This window comes from Strix uralensis, chromosome 11, assembly GCF_047716275.1.
Source record: "Strix uralensis isolate ZFMK-TIS-50842 chromosome 11, bStrUra1, whole genome shotgun sequence".
Taxonomy (NCBI): Eukaryota; Metazoa; Chordata; class Aves; order Strigiformes; family Strigidae; genus Strix; species Strix uralensis.
In genome coordinates this window covers 3437631-3458238 of record NC_133982.1, presented here as the reverse complement: position 1 = coordinate 3458238, position 20608 = coordinate 3437631, and the positions used below count along the sequence as shown (strand labels likewise).

The 20608-nt window shown below is 44.0% G+C and overlaps 1 protein-coding gene across 9 annotated transcripts in view; it reads right to left on the bottom strand.

Moving 5' to 3' along the window:
• NEO1 (neogenin 1) overlaps positions 1-12052 on the bottom strand; it is a 210852-nt gene extending 198800 nt beyond the window's left edge. For 6 of the 9 annotated variants that reach the window (XM_074880246.1, XM_074880247.1, XM_074880248.1 and 3 more), the window contains exon 1: positions 11658-12051. In XM_074880246.1, the coding sequence (XP_074736347.1) occupies positions 11658-11772 (115 nt within the window). In that variant the 5' untranslated portion in view covers positions 11773-12051. Of the gene's footprint in view, positions 1-11657 lie in introns of all 9 variants that reach the window. The other 3 variants (XM_074880250.1, XM_074880253.1, XM_074880254.1) reach the window with 1 other exon arrangement.
• Between the last annotated feature and the right edge of the window lie 8556 nt (positions 12053-20608).

Genomic DNA, 20608 nt, shown 5'->3' with positions numbered 1-20608 from the left:
CTACCTAAAAAACTGTAACAGCTTCCACAATTAAAAAAACTGCACTGCACTAACAACAGAAATATTTCTCCTTATTTGCAGAGAATTCAGCACCCACAGAGCACCTTTAGAAGCCCTCAAAGATAAAGTCCTGTTTCTGAAACCACTGATAAGGAAGTTATAGAACAAATCAGCAATAACACCCATGACAATTGCCTGGCCACTAGGGACTGGATTATTACCCCATTCTACCACCCCTTCCAGATGTTTCAAGCAATGGCATTGACCTTTACCCTTCAGTTTTCCAAAGATCTGTGGTAGCAAGTAACACCAGACAATAACCCTACAGCTACGAGAAAGGAATTATAACACATGCATCAACCTCTCCTAGCTGAAACCAAACTCCACCTTTTTTCTGACACTGCAGTACAAAGTTAAATCTGCCTGAACTCCTTGTGTGCACTTCATATCTTAAAACCATTTCTTGATTTTGTTCTGTGACAAGAGACACACATTTTCTAAAGATACATGTATTTTCAATGTTCGCGCTACTGATACAAACCATCAACTCAACCACAATCCACTTTCCCTTCTTAATACAACCGACATACAGCAAGCCTGGACAAGTTACAAGCAATCAGATGCTAGTGACATAGGTAGTTCACTGGATGTGTTGTGTTTTGAGGTTCAGTTTACCAATTCAATCCAGCTGCTTTGTATCCCAGGGGAATCACAGTCAAGACAGGCCAGTGAATCTACCTTTGCATGTGGTAATAATTCAACAAGGCACTTGATACCCCTAGTAGCTGTAAGGCAGAATCTACAAAGGCCAATTATTATTTTCCCTTTTTTTTTTTTTTCTAAATGACCACCATCACCCCCATCACACCCTCTCCTCCACTCAGTGCACTCACAATAACCAACAGCCCTTCAGCGTGCAAGTTAAGAATGATAAAGTTACATTACAGGAGCTAAACTAGATTTAAGCAATCAATATGCTCCATATAGTGCTTCTGTTATGATTACAGATGCATCAGTTGTTAATCTTTCAAAGCCTTCCGCAGAAACAGGAGTGACGTGTGTATAGGCTGAACTTGGGCAAAATGTTTCTTTAAGATCACACAAGATAAAAATAAAGGCAAAAATCTATTTCTTACAGGTCCTTTTAATTTTAATAAATAAGCAAAGGACATGCCTGAAAATGCCCTGCAAAAGTAATAAAGCCTGTGCATGATGAATGTGAATGCAAAGACGATGAAACTCCAAAGCGTAGGTTCAATCTCTGCTATGGAGTCATGACCAGCCGTGCCTCCACAGTAAGTTCCAGAGAGAACAAAAAATAGGGCTGATTGAAATGCACGCAGATCAGATCTAGTATAGACAGATACTTTCCGCTACCGTGAATGCTGCCTTTTTTCCTTTAGATTGATTTCCTCAGTAAAATGAAAAGCTGACAACAACAGTAAATAAAGAAAACAACTGAAAAACACTACTTTAGAAAAATAACACTTCAGATTTTGGGCTGATAATGCTGTTACCATGAGCGCAAGATATTCCACTCGAGCTGAACCAGAAAAAGCCTTTAACTAGCACTACCTAGAAGTCAGAATGTACCAGATTCTGCTTTGGATGCATTTGATGCCTGACTTCTCCTCCTTCCACATTCAGAAACCAACTTTTCACCCCTCCAAAAGCCTCAAATTTGAAATATGAAAATCTCTATTTACATGCTGTGAACATTGCAGATTCTGCCTCCTTATTTGAGGCTAGCCCTACAATATTTACATCACCTATAAGGAATACTACTTGTCTGTACTCAATGACAACAAATTGAAAGGTGAAGAATACCGATTTGTACTCAATAACACAACTGAGAAAACTTCAATAGTTCCAATATGACACTACGTTTCCTGTAGCTATGGTTTGTGCATGTTTTCTTTCATCTGCATCTCAAAAAAGTTACATAAAATCACAACATAGAAATGGTTACCAAATCACTGCAGATATCTAAGCCGTTTCTGACCTCTCGGTATTCAGATATTTTTCAAAAACTACATAACTTCAAATGAGGAGATCAGTACAAAGAGTCCATAGCAACAAAAGAAAAACTACAGAACCTAAAATTAAGGCTCCAAAGACCTGAACTAGGTATAAGCAAAAAACTACATGTGAAGATCAGGATAAATAAGCTATTTAACACTTCAAAGAGAAGACAAGCCACGTCAGATTCTAGAAATGGAAGCAACCTGGGAAAATCACAAAGGAGGGCTGTCACACCCAAAATTTGCAGTGTACTCTCTAATAGCTCTTAATGCTACTAAAAATACTGTGTCCCATTAAAATATATTTAAATTTGCCCTTGCAAATGAATAATAATATACTCCTGTAATTTCAGATGTAATCCCTGAGACTGTCACTTTACCAGCACCTAAACAAGATGCACTGCACCGTTACATGGCTCGGTAGAGGCAGGTTATCAGCATAGTAACAACTTCTACCTCTGTATTACTATTATCTCCTCAAGCAAAAAGGAGTAACTAAGTCATTTCAAAAAGCCCTCCCCTGAACTGCTTTGCAGAACCACCAAAAACATACCGAGGTAAGCCACAGTGCAGGAAGGGAGTAGTTTTCTGTCCCGCCACTTGCCCCCAGCTATACAGCCTGAGTACACCTCACCTTCATGCCAGCCTCCCAGGGTGGGCACATCCCTGGCACTTAATTTCAGCATTAACTTTTAAAAGCTGAGCAATGTCATCCTTAGGCATTAAATTGGCTGGAAGTCTCCCCATACTGGCACTTGGTTTGGCTGCCAAGTTTGCTTCCCATGCACCTTCACTGGCACGCTGTCACACAGATGACATCTCTAAGCTTTTCTTACACTCCCAACCAGGTTTCAGTTTGGTGTTACCCTTACAGGTTTTCATTAGTGGGACACGGACGATTTTGAAAGTCCCAGCCTCAAGCTACAAACACAACTGTTAGTACGTGACAGATTCAAAGCAACACCTGAAATTATATGCTACACAAGGTAATCATCATTAAATGAAGTTTCCTCTGGACTTTAAGTGCCTAGAGCATTCAGAGAATACCAGGCCACTATGCTTTTCTGAAAGCATAACCTATTTGGTAGTTTTACATTTCTTTTCCTGAAGGCTAAGTGTTTTAAGGCGAACCTTGTAGCTTTATTCCCACTTTGGAATCAAACAAATGAGATTTCAGTGAGGGGAAAAAAAAGTAACAAACCAAAACAGTAATCAAAGCTAAATTGAAAATTCACTACCAGTCTAAAGATGAACTTTTATGAAACATTTCATTAGCAAATTCATTTAAAAACAATAATGCATCCTGACAAAATTTTAATCTATAGATCTGATATACTATAATACATCATAACATTAAAGATTAATATGGTGACGTAAGACACACGATATGTTTTGTTCACAGTGCTTTTCATATTCAAATACTAAGCCAATCTTCACCCCTACCAGAAAAAGCAATCTCGCTTTCCCATGACACTGTTCCCATGTGCTCATGTCACCCTCTCGCTTCTGCTAATACAAGTATTCATGCAGGCACATGGCACAGCAGATCGGGGAACCGATCCAATCCTCTACATCCTCCACAAATGCTTGTGAAAGCAAATGGAAGGGCAGAGTACGCAGGTCCTCCCCCTTTCAGTGGCACTGCCAGCTTGAGATGCTGAAACGAAACACATGAAAATAGGATGAACGTTTGGCAACGACTGCATATCTGCTGTTTCGTATCTGCCCAGACACATTCCTAATAAAAGATTCACAAGCTGATAGCAAAGTACCTGGATTTTCTGCAACATGAGCACTGACAGCCCAACACCAAAAATGCCAGTTCCAACCGCGCAGGAGTATACTACAAGTTGTTTAGGTGTCCTACCACATCAAAAAACATTCCTGGATGCAATTTTCGTTTATTTCCAGTTCTCTTACACTTCCTTCTTTGCCTGTTTTCAAACAGGAACATTTGGCTTTATAAATTACTTTTGGAGATTTTTCATCTGCTCGTCAACATCCAGCTTTCCTCCCTGCTACGTACAACACTGCAACAGCCACTGGTTTCAAGCAATTATTCATTTTTTAACCAATGTGACAGTAACACCTTAAAATTCAGAAAGCAAGCTATACTCCACTTCTCAGTATACACTCAAGAGATCTTAAAAGTCATGACAGGTCTAATGACTTAAATGACTTTTGGCAGCCTGTTCTACTTTTAGAAAGAATATCCAAATGCCTCTATTTGTGGCTCCCTTTCTCACTACAGTTACATTATAAGGTTTCAATGCATGAACCGCAGAGCGGCGTGAAGAAGAGATGTACAGGTTCATTAACTACAGAGGAAAACTGAGAAAGATGAAGCTTATACAGAAGGACTTGAATCCACCTCAGCCCAAGTAGAAGGAAGCTACCGGACCCTTACACTGAAAACCACGAGCTGAAAAAAAAGCTGGAAGTTGCCTCCAAGTGCTCAAGTCTGTTAGTGATGTCAGTAATACAAAGGCGTGTCTGCCAAAAGTAAGATAAAAGAGAAATCAATGGGGCCAAAACGATCAGAGATAGAGCTTTTACTTCCAAGACAATGTAGTGGGAAGTGCTATGTTATAGACATAAACATATTATATGTATTCATAGATTCACATAAATATGAAGACAAACTTAGACTTTCCGTGGCTCAAAATATCATAGTAAACACTAAATAAAACAAAATTCTTACAGAAAAACACTCATTAATGCCCTGCTGTAAACTACATGCAGAACATTAAATAGATGGAAGCTGTAGAAAAGTCTCTTCAAAACTATATGAAGTCTAACCTAAATATTTTAATAGGCAAGAAACACCAGTTAAACCTAGATTGGCACAAATCTCACACTACAGAATACCAGACACATACTAGCAGCACTGCACTGACCTCCAGGTCAACATCAACATTAGACACGTGTCAAAAAACCTAAAGCACATCAGACAAGATAAATTTATCAAAGTATAATAATAATGGAAGACCCAGTGTCACAAAACGTGATGGCTTCAAGACACGTAAAAAAGACATGAAATAAAACCAAAGGCAAAATATTAAGAGCCCACAAATATGTAAGGGCAGAAAGCTAGAATCAAAACAACTCAAGACATTGTCCATGATTCTAAGCGAAAGATAAAAAAAACATAAATAGGTGGCAAAGTTCAACACAGCTACACCAATCAAGCAGAAATACAGCCCCACTGAAACCCACAAGGACGTGAAGTACACAGGCAATTAGAAAAGTAGGAGAGATGGAGTGAAATTCTAAGGGCGCAGGGGGCAGAAGTACAAAAACACAGGAATTACTAATCATACTAAACAAGACAACACTAAACAACACTCAGGCCTCCAGCGGCAGCCAAGCACACGCAAGGGATTTCTTGAGGACGTCTCTCCCACCATCACCAAGTGAAAACACAGCACACTATCTGAAGGGCCAAAACATCCGATGGACCTATAAGTAGTGGCGCAGCTACTTCTGAAAACTAAGCTTCTGTAGTAGATAAATGAAAAAAACAGCAAGTACACAGTTTGGGGTTTTTTAAGGCAACAGGAAAACACAAATTAACAAAAACATGGTAAGATTCACTCCAGTATGGGTAACTTAATTAAAATCTTACCTAACTTGGCTACAAAGGACAGTAGTATATTCAAATTCTTTGAACAGATGAATGAAGTAGTGGGCAATTTAATCACAGAACAGTTTCTCCACTTTTAAGAGACCTCTGGACAAAACTGGATGGTCAGAGGATACCAAAAATTACCAAACTGCTACACTTTGCTGAGACACAAACTAACCAATTTGTCAAAATTCATACTATCAAAAAAAAGTCATGCATTGAGCCAACACCTACCCAATGCACTAAGAAGATGAACAGATTAAAATTTGCAAATGAAGAAATTTCACATAAGCAGACCATCTGAATTTCTTCAATGGTAACCAGTACCAAGTCAGCTGCACAAACTACTTCACAGCAAAGAAAATTCACTGCTAATGTATGCAGAATGACGCGTTTAGGAAAAAAGCTCTAATGTGCAATTTACTGTTTCTAGACCAACTTACCAACTCAAGATAAGATTTCTTCCTGAATAACTATGAAAACTAGAATGCAAGAGGAATAGGAAGAATAAAACATCGTCACATCACAGATTACCAGTGCACTCCTTTCCTAAAAATGCCACATTCAGTCCTGGTCATGTCCCAACAGCAAACCAAAGGTGAACCAGGAAAGTTCAAAGAGTGGCAATGAGAATCAGTGAATGCCATAGAAAAAAAAAAAGTTAACATATTTGGAGCCCAGTCATTTCCCAAGTTGGACAGCCCCTTCTGGACAGCACCCTTAGAGATCTGCTTGTGATTTTTTTCCTACTAACATGTCCAAACACTTTCCGGTATTCTAGAACATCCAGAAGCAATGAGTGGAGTGATACTGTTTAGTCACAGTGTAAAAAAAAAAGAAAACAAACCTCCTTTTACTTTGTAGTAATTTACTTCTTAATCAGATTGTTAAAGGGACATTAAATAGTTTTCATTAAAATTAAATATTAAATCTCTTCACTTTCTACACCACACAAACATCTCATGGTTGTTACATACTCCAGGGAATCACCCAAACTCCAGACAAAGTTTAGCAGCAGAACATTGCCAACTCCTTCACTCCCCTCGGTAAGGGCAGCTTCAATTAAAAAAAAAAAAAGCTATTTAACTGATGCAAAAAGGATTTATCATAATTGATACTCTGCTTATTTTGTAAAATTAAAATACTCTCTTCAGCATGAATACTAAATGGTAAAAATAACCTTACAATTAAAGCACCTAATAGGCCATATAAAGCTAGGGTTTCAGTTTTTCTAAAGAACGCTGCAACTATACGCATACAGATTGTGCTTATCTATTTATATGGAATTAATCAGGATTACCACTTTCATCTTGGCAATTTAACTGGAGAATGAAATCAATAGAATCCAATCAGTAAAATATGACTGTTGTTTCCACAGTGCTGAGACATTTTCTCTATTAAGAACTGTTTTGTCTTTTTATAAGATCAATAGTCTCAGAGCATTATATTTAACTATTCAAGGAACGGAGACCTATTTCAGCACAATAATCTGAAGCAGCACCCCTCTGAATATCTGGGGCAGTATCTCTCCACCCAGAACCCAGCACACAGGCTAAGCAAAACACAGGATCACTGCCTCAGCTGCCATTTCCAAACACTATACTAAGACTTTGGATTTTTCAGGGGTTGAACACCCAGTTTTTAACATTCATAGGAAAGTAAATAAACCCATTCTGTAACAGCGTTGAACGCATGAGAAGCTGCAAACTTGGCCTTGCAGCCACTGAAATCCCTACAAACTGGTTAAATGGGGGTGGAGTGAAGCCTCCCTTCCACTGACAGACATCTCGATACTAGGACAGGTTCCTTACGGAAAACAAGCATTAATTAGTTATTAGCAACAATTTCAGTTAAACCTCCCCACGGACAATGCAAAGTGAAACTTTTAAAACCCTGCACGTTTAGAAGAGTTAGCTACAAATGTATCAGCATACATTTTACACATGAAATTATTTCCGTGCCAAACTAGTGATGGTACAAAAATTTGCCTTCAAACCCTGTACCATACTCAGGCTGATGCTGCACAAGTTAAATGTTTATATAGCTTGAAATCAAAGGTTAAGAAACATATTGTATTGCTTTTTGTGTAGTTTTCTTAAACTCCCACTCCATTTCCATGCTCACTTCTTACCACCCTCCTCTTCTTGGCAACACAGCAAACTTGAGTTAGGTGCCTACACAGTTTTCAGATTTCTCTGAAAATCTATGGTTGAAGGTTAGTGTTTTGTAAATCACAAGGACATTTTCTCATCAGGAATAACCAAATACTCTTATTTATATAAAGAAAAATCTAGCATATGTAATTTCCTTGCTTAAATTGCACTGATAAGTTAGCAGGAGGTAACTAAACCAAGTGATTTTTTTTTTAATTATTTTTTTAAAAAAGATGACAATTTTTGTTTGCTGCTTTTCAGTGTGATAAATATTAGGCACAGGTGTGTACGCACCTCTTGCAATTTTTAAATTGAAATGTTAGTTTATTAGGCTTGCTTCATAAGCAAATCAAATAATTTTCTTAGATGACTAATAAATAAACACACGCTGCTTGGGCACTTACAGCCGAGGGCAAGCGACGGCGCATCACCACAACCCCAGCAAGAGGTGTCTTGATTCACTGACTATTAGAACAATAGTTCACCCTCGCAAGAAATGTGCTCCAGCATCAACAGACCTTTTCCCTGTTAGCTGTTTATAAACGTGTATAAGCAACGGCGCTGGTCTCCGCACATCACAGGAGCCATAAGCAATCAAACTGCTTCTATCAGACCCTATGCAACACCCAGACTGCGCGGGGCTGACACGTACCACATTTATACGAAACGGGAATATCAACTGGAGACCTGTGCGTAAGTGACTTGGGATGTAATCGAGACCTGAATATTTCTACTCTATTTTTAACTTGTGATATTTTTAGATATAATCAAGAAGTGCATACAAAACAGCAACAAATCATGACCTTATGTTTCTAAGGAACGCAGATGATGTATGCTCCCATCTTCTTTAGCTTTCAATACACAACTGTCACACCCTGGAAGGAGCATCCTATACAGCTGCCCATGCTGCACCAGCGATCTGTTATCAACACGTTGCTAAAACGACCTGTTCAGTTCTGGGAGTCCTGTGCAGCTTTCATGCCCACCAATTTCTAACTGCACTTGATTACAGACTGCCAAAACTGCCAGTTTGTCCTTTAACAACAACATACCCATTGATGCCAAGGACTTTGAGAATACCAGGGAGAGAGAGAACAAATTTCCTGCTTCTGAATAATCTAATTTGCAGTCTTAATGGTGTATATAGGTTATCACAGCTTTTCTATTAAAAATTAAAAGTGACACCAACTTCAATTTTATTCTTAATAATGCAGTCCTGTATAGATCAAAGTCTTTACATTAATCTCAAATCAGCTTCAAACAGTTACAAGAGGCACGATTTAGCTTAATTTGATGCTCATTCCTTACTACTGACTTTTTTTGGGTTTATTCCCTTACTTAAGTGCAATATTGTCCTAATTCTCAAAGCTGTAGCTCATTTTACCTTATTTGCAAAGCAACCAAATAGACTAGGAAACACACTAAAGTTTACAGATACACAAATAAATGAAGTTAATGAAGTTAAACATTTTTTTTCCTGAAACAATTCAGCTACACTCTTTTCTTCTTCAGAGAGCAATGACTGGCTATTTATAGATGGGATCAAATGTCACTCAAACATACATGGCTACACACGAAGAATACGGGCTTCCAAATCTACAACTTCTGCTCATTTGTGCCATCTTTATCAACACCAAAATGCCAGGATTTTGCTGGTGAGTGGTTGGGGGGGTTTTTTGCATTAAAAACCTACTGTTTTGGACATAGCAAGAAGCACTTCCATCTTGACAAGCAGAGCCACAAGTCTCACAGCTAAACCTCCACCTGGACCTAGAAACTAGGTGTCCCTCTGTCTCCCTGGCCCTTTAGGCCAACCTAACAAGACTCTTGAGCACACTAAAGAGGTCAAGCTTCACACAAAACATGGGACAGAAGACAGCACTGTCACATCACCCTTGCATCTAAAACACAAAGGGGAGCACTTTCATGCATGACGTGGAACATCTGTACCCGACTCTCTCTCCTACGAGCAAAGATGGACTTGAATGCCCCTCTCCCACCTGCCAAATATGAATGTATGTGGAACATCTTCTAGTTAAAAAATAGTACTAATCAGGTGGAAAACAGTGTGAATTAAGATGAAACTCATCCATTATGCATGAAGTAACTCATCTTAATTTGAGACAGAGAATCAAGAAAGCCTCTTCCTCCTCAGTTCCTCACCCCCTCTAAATAAGAGGTACAACCACCCTCAAGGTTAGGGAAAGCCCAGCTCCCAGTCCTTACCGGGGATGAAACGGAACAGTACCCATCAATATGGCATAAAGGCACTCTCCAGAAAAGAGAAGGAGGAGAGAGCAGGGGTTCACCAGAACTTCCAAGATTTCCACAACACTTCCAAATTCCTGCTCCAGTGAACAGTCAGCTTCAAGGAAGGTTTTATTTTGCATGTTTCAGCACATCACTCCCCCTTTTCTGACTTAATTCACGTATTTGGTTTCAACAGATAAAACTTCACCTATCAATTTGATTTTCTCAAATAAAGGATTTTTTTTTAAAGTAGCAAAGAGCAACCAACACAACCGTAACTACAGTGAGCTGTCAGTAGAGCAGTAAATACCAAAAAAGAATAGTCACGTGGCAAGATTTCTCACATCAAAAAAACTAACTTATCTATTACACATACTCCGAAGGTCTTTGAGACCAAGTATATTTTTCAAAAGGAAAAGAGTATCTGCTTCAGACCTGGGATCTGCAAAGCTTGTACTGTAGAAGAGAATAGATAAAAATATCCCTTGTCAACAGGAGTCAGCACACATCAGTAGTATCTAAGATGAGAACTACCACGGACGTTTATGCCTAATGTGATTTACAATAGGACAATTACACCATATAATATTAATTTAACCACTCTCACTTCTCCAAGTTGCTAAAAACCACTCCTTTAATCAGCAGGGTTTTTTCCAAATTTCACTTGCACAGAGTTTTCTTTTAAAATATCAAGATTCAATCTACAGGGGAGTATTTTAGAAAAAATCCCAGCATTCAAGACTGTATTTTCTCTCAAGCTTTCTACTAGTTCGTTGCTGACGAGGAGGAAGAAAGAAGTTACTTTTTAAAGCCAGTATTTTGCAAAACGAGCAGATAACATTACTGCAAAACTAGGGAGCCTTCTACAGTGTTAACTGCAATTAAAGGCAAGGGCCTTTTTCGCAAGCCTTCTCATTTGCACACCATGCTTCATCTGGATGAGATTACGTTTTTCGTAGCCTGTAAAGAAGCAGGATTCAACACTGGATCGTTAAAGGTAACAATGGTAAAAGGTGTGAGAACTACAGCGACTGAAATGCTGCCAGATCGCTCATTTCTGGGCTACTGCGGCACAGTTTTCAGGCAAGTTCCCCTCTCTCCACAGGTTGCCTGTCACCTCCCCTCCGGTAAGAGTCCCTGCCGGTTGCAGCAAGGCTGGCCGGGTCTTCCAGCTCGGACAGAGCCCGTTCGCGCCCCTCCTCGCTGCACGGGCGCTCTCGCCCGCAGCCGGCACACAGGTGACTCGCTGAGGCGTTTCCGCTGCAGAAGGGGATTCAGGTGCCTCTCGTTTGCCTCCCCGCGCCCGGCGCCGGCAGGGACGCCCGCCCGCTTCGGGAGGCGCGCAGTGGCCTCTGCTGGTGCGCGCACCGCCGCCCACACCGTCCCGCTCGCAGCAGCGCGGCGGAGCCCCCGCGGCACCGGCAGCCCCCGCCGTTCGCCTCTCCCGGGCCGCCGGCCCCGCCGCGCCGAGGGCGCCCGCTGCCGCCCGCCTCGACGGCTCCCGCAGCCCCCGGGGGCCGCGCGCCCGCCCCGACCGCCGCCCGCCGCCGCCGCTCCCGCACAGCCCCGGACCCGCCGCCGCTGTCAGGGTCTCGCCCGGGTCCCTACCTGTGAGGAGGCTCTGGGAGCCGCTCCGAGCGGCGGCGCCGGCCGGGTCCGGCTGCCCGAGGAGAAGGGCGATCCAGAGGGAGCCGAGGAGCCGCCGGGCTCTCCCCGCCGCCATCTCTCCGCTCCCCTCGCCCGGCAGCCGGGCACCCAGCGCCAGCCCCTCCCCCGGGGGGGCTCCTCCTGCCTGCCTGCCTGCCGGCCGGGGCGCGCTCCCCGCTCGTCCGCCCCTGCGGCACCCCGAGGAGGCGGCCCTCAGCCGGGCGGCGGGGCTCGCGCAGCCACCCCGGAGAGCGGCCAGCGAGGAGGGCGGGCGGGAGCGGCCGGGCTCACTCCATCGCGGGCCGGTCCCAGCGCCGGGCTCCGCCGCTCCCTCACACGGAGCCAGAGGGGCGCTCGCCGCGCGCTCCTCCCCTCCCTCACTCCCTCCCTCCCGCCCGCCCCCCTCACTCCGCGCGCATGCGCACGCGCGCGCCTCCCCTCCCGCCGCCGACCCCCGCGCCAGGTGTGCGCGCGCCCGCCCGCCCGCCACCGCGCCTGCGCAGCGCCCCCGCCCGCGGGGAAGGGCGGCACGAGCGGGGCGGGGCGCGGCGCCGGCCGCTCCCCTCAGGCCGGGGCCGCTCTGCCGCGGCTGACGCCGTCCCCGTTCCCGCCCCCCCCCCGGCTCCCCGGCCCCGAGGGGAGCTCCGCGGGAGGCGGCACCGACCGCACCCCACCGCGCAGGCTGCGCGGCCACAGCCCGCCTTTCGCCTTGTGGCAGCGGCGCGTCGCTCCCGACGCTCGGTGCCGCGGACGGCAGCAACCAGAGCGGCGTAAGAAAGTTCCCGCCTTTCCGTCAAACCGACTTTTTTTTCATTTCCCCGCTCTTAGCCCGAGCCCAGCGCGGCTGCACAGGCTGCGTGTGTCGCCACGCACGGAGGCGGCCAACCCCAAATCCGGTTGCCCGTGGCGAGTCGGGCGAGTAGCCGCGGGGCGAGGAGTCCTCGTTGCGGGGGCCTCCACAGCCCCCCCCCCCCCCCCCCCCAACGCCGCGCCAGCCGCCCGAAAATAACCTGCAGAAACTTGTTTTCTTGGGGGGGGCGGGGGGGGGGGAAATCTCTGCTGCTCAATTTGGGATGTCGGCTTTCGTAATAACTATGTTTCTCAACAAACAAAAGGATAAATAGATGTGAAGAAAAGACCAAACATACTTTGAAAAGGCGAATTCATCCTCCTGGGGGTAATTAGTTTTATACAGCATTTGCCATTCAAATCCAAATCGTTTGAATGCGGCGTCGTTACCAGCCAGTTTTAGTCTGTTGGATCCCATATCCTTACAAAGGACACAATAAGAGCTATAAATATACATTCCTCCTTCATTAATCATATGAAGTGTACCCTTATATTTTTTTTCCATCTCAGCTTGTTGCCCACTAAATTATATTTTTACAATGTGCACGCTATCCTTGCTCATTGTATTATTGACTAATTGAATTGTCTCTTTCAGTACATAAATTATGTAGCACCGGGGCTCAAGAAGTGGTAACTGTGAGATAACCGTACCCCTGGGGCACTGCAAGACATGAAACATGGGTACATCCCCCCGAAATGTGTGTTTGTGCTGCAAAATGTTTAAAATCATTTGTTCCAGAAACAGGCTTTTACACTGGCAGTGACACTCCTGCTAAGGAACTGAGGGCTAATTTCAGGGCAGTTTACCTTGATAACCTTTGTGCACGTGGCGAGGGCATCCCTCTTGATGCAGGCACCTCTATATTCCGTGAAATTATCCCTGATCCAGCAGGATTTGCATATTTGTTTATTTAGAGGCTTTTCGGCGAGGCAGACGCGGACGCGTTTTGCAGCACACCAAAACGCAGGTGTGCATTTTGCCATACACAGGGATGCGGAGATGTGCACGACTAATTAAACCTTAACGTGACTACAAAGTATCAGCTCATACAGGTGACTGAAGTGTTTCCCATTGTGAAACATGCTTCATTATTTTATAATTTTGTTCAGTGTTTCTGTCGGGAAACAGGGGTTTTGTCCTCCACTAAAAATATCCTGGAGCATTTTCACAATGATGAATAATTACCTCCTCAGAAGGATGTTTGGGTTTCTCCATATTACGCTTGCTGAGTTACGCTGATATCTGATATGCCAGAAGGATTACCAGCAATGAACTGTAATTTATACTGAAAATGGAAGCACTGATTAAAAGGCAGGACTGGCAGCATAACTCCTATTAAAGCTGGTTAGCAATTCCCATCATAAAATCCTACCTTCAGCCACTTTTAATAGTGCCAGACTAACCACCCTGCTGCAATTTAAGCATCTTAAGTTCATACCTCAGGTTAAATCATAAACATTTTTTCTTTCGTTCTGTCTGTCAGGGATCTCCGAGTCTGAAAACGAGAATGGTCACTTTGTCAGAGGTGCTCCCTCAAAACCCACCATGAAAAACCTACTGAAAATCCCGTTTGTGCCTGGCGGGGGCTCACCAGCGCCTGGCAGTGCGGTTCGCCAGCAGCTGGGTGCTCACCCAGCACATCACAGCCCAAGGCTGTGGGAGTCGGAGCTGGACCTGCAGTTCCAGTTCCCGGCTGCTCTGGACCATGCCAAGTCTGAAGGTAGGAAGGGCGAGCGGGGAACCTGTCCTTCCAGTCCTCTCTCGGGAAATGCGGAGCAGGAAGCTCCTTCAATAACACGCGGTGGGGACGAGGACTGGATCAGGGACAAGTTGGCAAGCACAGAGGATCTGGAGAAGAGACAGGTTCTCCAGGGCACTGGAAGGGAACGGGGAGTTGGAAGGGGAAACTGGGTCTGCCTGGAGGGAAGGCTAAAGCAAAGCTCATGAGCCAGAATCTGGAAGCCAGCCTGCTGGGAGAAGGCTTGAAAACAGACTGGGAACGGGAGAAAATTTCCAGGAGAAAGACACACAACCCAGGAGGGATGGGGCTATCAAGACCAGTACCTGATCTGCCAAGGGCTGAAGCAGACCTTGCTGGGCAGAAGCGATCAGACGGGAGAGCTGGAGCGGGGCGAGGGAGGAGGCCGAGGCTGGGTATGGGATGCAGCGAGGACAATGGGAAGAGGGAATTCACCAGAGACAGTGTTGTAGAAATGAGCATGACAGACACTTAGGAAGGGAGGCAGAGCACAAGGGTGAGGATTTAGGAACGGGAACGAAGACCACCTGGAGAACTGCCATGTCACTACTGGCAGCAAGTCTCTGAAACACTGAGAATGTACCTTGTCCCCTTCGAGTGCTGGACCACGTGCAAACTACTACGCTCCTCATACAGGGTAAGTTTCCGCATTGCTGATGGCCTGCATCAATGTCGACACAGGATTAAACTGTTGGGGTTTTGTCAGATTATCTCTACATGGAAGAGAAATACACATGTATTAAAACAACAGCAGTTAGTCTGCAAAGTAAAACACTCCCGAGTTATGAAATACCAGAATAAAGGCTGCCAGTGCAAAAGGATAAGCCTGGCTCCGATGCTGAACCAAGGCCAAAGAACCAAGGTAAGTGCCTAAACAACTTCCACTTAATTTACTACAAAAATCAGATGTAGGTATTTGATGTACCTTGCGAGGAACCGCAGGGAAAGCAGGGACAGTGCTGTGGCTAAGGTGGGTGACTGCCACTCCAGGACAGGGCTTCAGTCTCAGGATTCCTCTGGGATGCAAAGCACAATGCTTGAAACAGAGACTTCACAGCAATGCACTAATTGTGCAGTCTTCACTTCCTAGGTGCTTGATTTGACATTTTGAAGTCTGATTTGCAGAATTGAAGAGCACTTCCAGATATATCTGCAGTAAATGAGAATTTATTCAATTTTTGACTAAATTAGATGCTTTGCCATGTTATATTTTCTGACAAAATCAGGCCATGAGTACTTCTAATTGGTTATCTAAATTGAAAAGATATTTTTTACTATTCTGTCTGTATGCCTAAGTTCCTCATCTGTAAAATAAGGGTAGCACCAGTTCTCACAACAGTGTTGAGAAAATGAATTAGAGTTTGCGAAGCACTTGGATACCATAGTGATGAGTACCATGGAAAAGCCCAGGAGGAAATGAATAAATCTGTCTTCAGAACAATATTTGAATAGTGTGCAGTAAATAAAGCATGGGCCACATAGTGAACAGCAAGGAGAAAATAGAATTATTACTTAGTGAGCACAGTCTATTCTGTACAATGAGTGAGGCCGGGAACCTGTCGAAAGAACAGCGTGTGATCTAATTACAATTAAATAGTGTATCATAATGCAAATGCACAAAAGGGACAAATTACAGTTGCACGGGCCACTTTAATGTCGGAATTTCTAAACTTTTAAACTCGAGTTAAAAAAAAAAAAAAAACCTTTATGCTGCTAGCGTGTAATATACGTGTATAAATGATTCCCTCACCCCTTAATAGTTGGAGACAATACCTTTACCTCATCTACCCCAGCCACTGCTACATGGTTGAGTGGAAAAAGTGTTTTTCTTCTGTTGGAGATATCTCAGCCTTACAGCCAAGATTTAATGCTGTCATTCACACATTGACATACAGTTTTAAATTCAAAATTTACCTTCTTTGAGAGTCTGTGCATGATCATCGGAGACAGACAGTGTTCTCCAGAGGGATCCAGAGGAGAACCTTAATTTCAGTGATTAAAATTTTGTCTTTTGCTTGAGGTGCTTCATATTTCAAACCAGCCTACTGTATTTTGGCGCAGAAGCAAGGTTATGGGAACAACGACAACTTCACTGATCTTTTGCGACTCCTCAGTCCCGAGGCTAGCACTGAGCCTTTCTGACTCCTGCTGAGATTTGGAGCCGCTTCAGAGCTGCTGTAAATTGCACTGGGTTATCTGTTGCCCACAAGAAGGGTGATGAAATTAGGATTCGACCGTTCAGTGGTGCTCTGGTTGTATCCATTTTTCTGATCATGATTTCTCTATTGCTTAGCAGCATGTGAGGTGACACTGAATCGTCACACCTATTTATTGTTATCCAGAGAATTTTCCGTTACTGGGCATCCTCTAGCAGCTGGTTAAGGCAATTTTGGGATAAGGAGATGCAGCACAAATAAAGATGTGGCTCATTAAGTTTAAGACTTACAGCTATGAGATCCTCACCTTCAGTTTAATCTGCTGTGCTGCCTCCCTTGTGTACGAGGCATCAGCTACATCCACAGGTGACTTCTGGCAATGAGGACCCGTCTGATTATTCCTGCACAGGTCTCCATACCGATTCCAGCACCATAGTGCCCAGGGAGGTATGTGGTCATTCAGTAGGGACTAGATTTTTTTTTTTTTCACATGTTTATTGGTCACAGATGTGGTTTTGCAAACTGCTCAGAGGTTAAAAGTCATCCTCCTGACTTTGCAGAGCAAATTCTAGGTTAGCGGGCCATTTGCCAGAAACCCTCTAACCCCAGCACATATTTATGTCATTCCTGATGTCAACAGCTAAACAATTCCAACTCCTCGCTGGAGTCAGGGAGGGTCATAAATGGAGGCAGACCTTCCAATAACTAAGGTTAGTTTCCTGGGACGTTTGAGAGGAAGATGGAGCTCCTTCGCTTGAGTCGGTGTTTAACAGCCTGAAATACGAGCAGAGCAGTTGGTGTGAAATGCTTTCAAAGGCCTCAGTTGCTGAGCAGGGGGAGCTGTTGAGGTCTAATCCAGTGTTTGTTTATTTAGGGATTTCAGATGTAGATAGAGGGAACCTAGAATCCAAAACGCCGAGTTTACCGAGTCCAATCCACACTTTAAAGGAAAAGAATAATTTATTTGTTATTGGAATGTGCATAACGATGTGGGATGTGGCTGTCTGGGCATTCAGAAGGAGAGAAATCCAGGTAACCCCCAAGGGGAAAGCCTGATGTTATTACAGTTAACAGGATTTTTGCCATCCATTTAACCAGAGGGAGATTTCATCTCCGGAAGCCTGTCATGGGATGACACTGTGCCACAGGCATTCACAATGTTATCAGTGACACTTAGTTTGGTAATTTTCTCTGTTTTGGTGGTTGTCATATAGTCTTTGTTCTCAGGTGAGATCGTTACTGGAGACACACTGATAATCGAGTCTCCATTCTTCACCCCCCTGGCAATGCCCTCACTTTTCCAGCGTCCTGCTTCTCACTGAGGTACTGTAACTCCTCTTTGGACTGCAAGAGTCTTTGCAGATCCAGTAAGAGAAGAGACAGATGGTCCATGCCCTCTTGTGTGAACAGGATCAGCCTCCTCTGCAGCTTAAAAACCACATAAGCCAGACGAGGATTCCAGGTGGTGTTTATCCCAAAGCATTTCCAACAATGCCACAAGAATGTTAATTACTGACACCAACAATCTTGTTCTCATTCATATAATGGGAGTGCCTAAAGGTCTTACCTGAGGTTGGGTCCTATTGTATTAGACACACAATAAAAGCAAGTCCTTTCCCCAGAGAGGTTATAGTCTAGAAGGTTAGCCTGGCAGGAAGTTAGAAGGAAAGCAGAACCACGGGAAGGTGGTGTGAGTCACCAAAGGTAGTGCAGCAGGTCCACATTTCACATCTCCCGAGCCCTAGTGCTTCAGTGCTATGTAAACACTATCCCATTTTCTCCTGGTGTCTGTGCCAGCGCAGGCAGGAAAGTGAGACTGCAGCAGACTGAGAGCAATTCAAAATGGAGAGGAAAAATGTGGAGAGGAGAAAAGCTAAAAACAGAAGGAAAAGAATCGATACCTACCACATAGAAACAGTCATTTGCCTCTGGGCTTGGGAAATCAAAGAACCAATCTTAGACAAAGGATGCCTGGAAAATGTCCAGTCCATTGCTCCTGGTGATCTCAGCAGACTTTACAGATATTAATTAAACCGCACCTCTGCCCAGTGTGGAAAGTTACCAACAGAAGCATCACCCTGTCACTTTTTTGTGCCTTATCTGATAGATACAGCTGATGTGTTGGGTCATATGGCTGGAATCCTTCATTCCCTTGTTCTTTGTCCTTGACAGTTGCTCCTCATTAGCACCCCCCTTTCCCCTGCCCACACAGCCTGCACTCACACAACAGAAGAGGCAGAGGAACGCTTCCCAAGGGAAACACAGCACCGTCATCTCTCTCCAGCTCTGGGACACATCCACTGGCCAGGGGGCTGATCAGCTGCGTTTGGGAAGGCCTGCAAGTGGAAAGAAAAAGCCACGTTACCTGCATGAGATACAAATGGATCAGCCAGAGTTAGATGAGCAAATCCCAGGCATAAAACTTGAGACTAGATAGATTTGACACTTGTGTCAACACCTACAACTCCCACAAGTGTCCTCTGCTGCTGGCGGTCAGTCGTGGCTGGCTTCTATCTCAGACTACTACCTTCTGTGTTTAAAACTGAATATACATATAGCATGATTCCAGGAGCCACTGTTGGAAAACAGTGGCTAAGGTATCCCTCTGCTTTAAATGGCAGAAACTGGAGGCACAGAGTAGTTTTAGAACCTTGTAACAGAATAATAAATATTAATAAAATGACCTTAGTCCGCTAATTTAACAGCTCAAAAACAGTGGCACCCGTCATTACTATGATGTAGCGAAGACAGGGACGATGATCTGCAGAAACAGGAAACAATACTGATGTTGGACAACAGCTTGAGACAGGGACAGGGTCCTGTTTGCTGTAATGAGCAACTATCTTGTTCATACATTTCTCAGACAGCCCTTTAAAGTTAAGAGTTTTGGGTCTGCTTCCTCCTACTGGAATGCTCCTGAAAACCTCATCACCCTTTCAAATGCTATGAAGGAATTTCCTATAAATATAGTGGATTTTTCATGGAAGAAATATTGGACTTCTTCATTTTTACCACGTCATGTGAAAAAGGGACAAGCTCAAACAGTTGTAAAATTAAACTTCTCAGAACAGATCTTCAGGTTCACGTGTCAGATGCTTTGAAGACCTTACTGTGCAGTTTTAGATATAAATTCATCTATGCATAAAAGTGCAGAGATCTAATTTGACTCTATGCAGTAAGTTAAACATCTTGTTGCCAATGCCATAAAGCAACAGATCCAAGGCCTCGTTCAGACAGGGTTTCCACTCCCCAAGCTCATAAGGTGCCACTGAAGGACGCCCGGAGTCCTGGAGGACTTGTCTTTGCCAGTGACTCCCTGCCACGTGATCTGTGCACCCTGATTGTGTCTCAGAGCACCTTCCTGCCAAGAAAGGCAGGGGGTCACGCTGCAGCACTGGGGCGTGCTGCAACAGTCCGGACAAGACCTCGGTTACGTAGCTGTCAGAGGGGAGCATGGAGGTCTCTTTCCAGAGAGCAACAACAGTGACACAGCCCTGATTTGCTGAGGAGAGGAACAAGCTTCTGTTCCCAGCAGTTTCTAGTTTCAAAGCAGAGCTACGCCTTGAATCATTCTGCATAAATTTTATTTTTAAATCATTTCTAGCCTCTTGCAAATTTGAAGCATCTCCAAAACCAGGGCAAATTTGCCAACATTTCTTCCTAGTTTTCAGCAGTCCAATTTCTTACCCCCATTAGTGCTGTCTGAATCTTTCTCAGATGCCAGGACTGAGCAATTTGGAGACACAAGGACAGTTTTAAAAGAAAAGAATACATCTCGTGCTGAGGAATGGTACTGCACTGACAGCTCTAGCATATAAAACGTGGGTAGCCTTCAAATAGGTAGAGTGTTTTACTTGCTAAAGCTGTCAATCTGGCACTTTTCACAGACATTAATTTTACTTTCTTTTTTGTTTAAACATCCCTTCAGGGCAACAGTTCTGGAAAAACACCACCATTCTCCCACCTTTCCATGCTCCTCCCAGGGGACCCATGATCAAAGCCAGGAGAGCAAAACATGCAACTCCAATGGGTTATGAAATGTGGGTGATCATGCCGTGAACCTTTGTATCTTCCTGACAGGTACGCTGCACATTAAGGGTATCAGGATCTATATGTCTGCTGTCACAATGTGGTTTTACCACATATT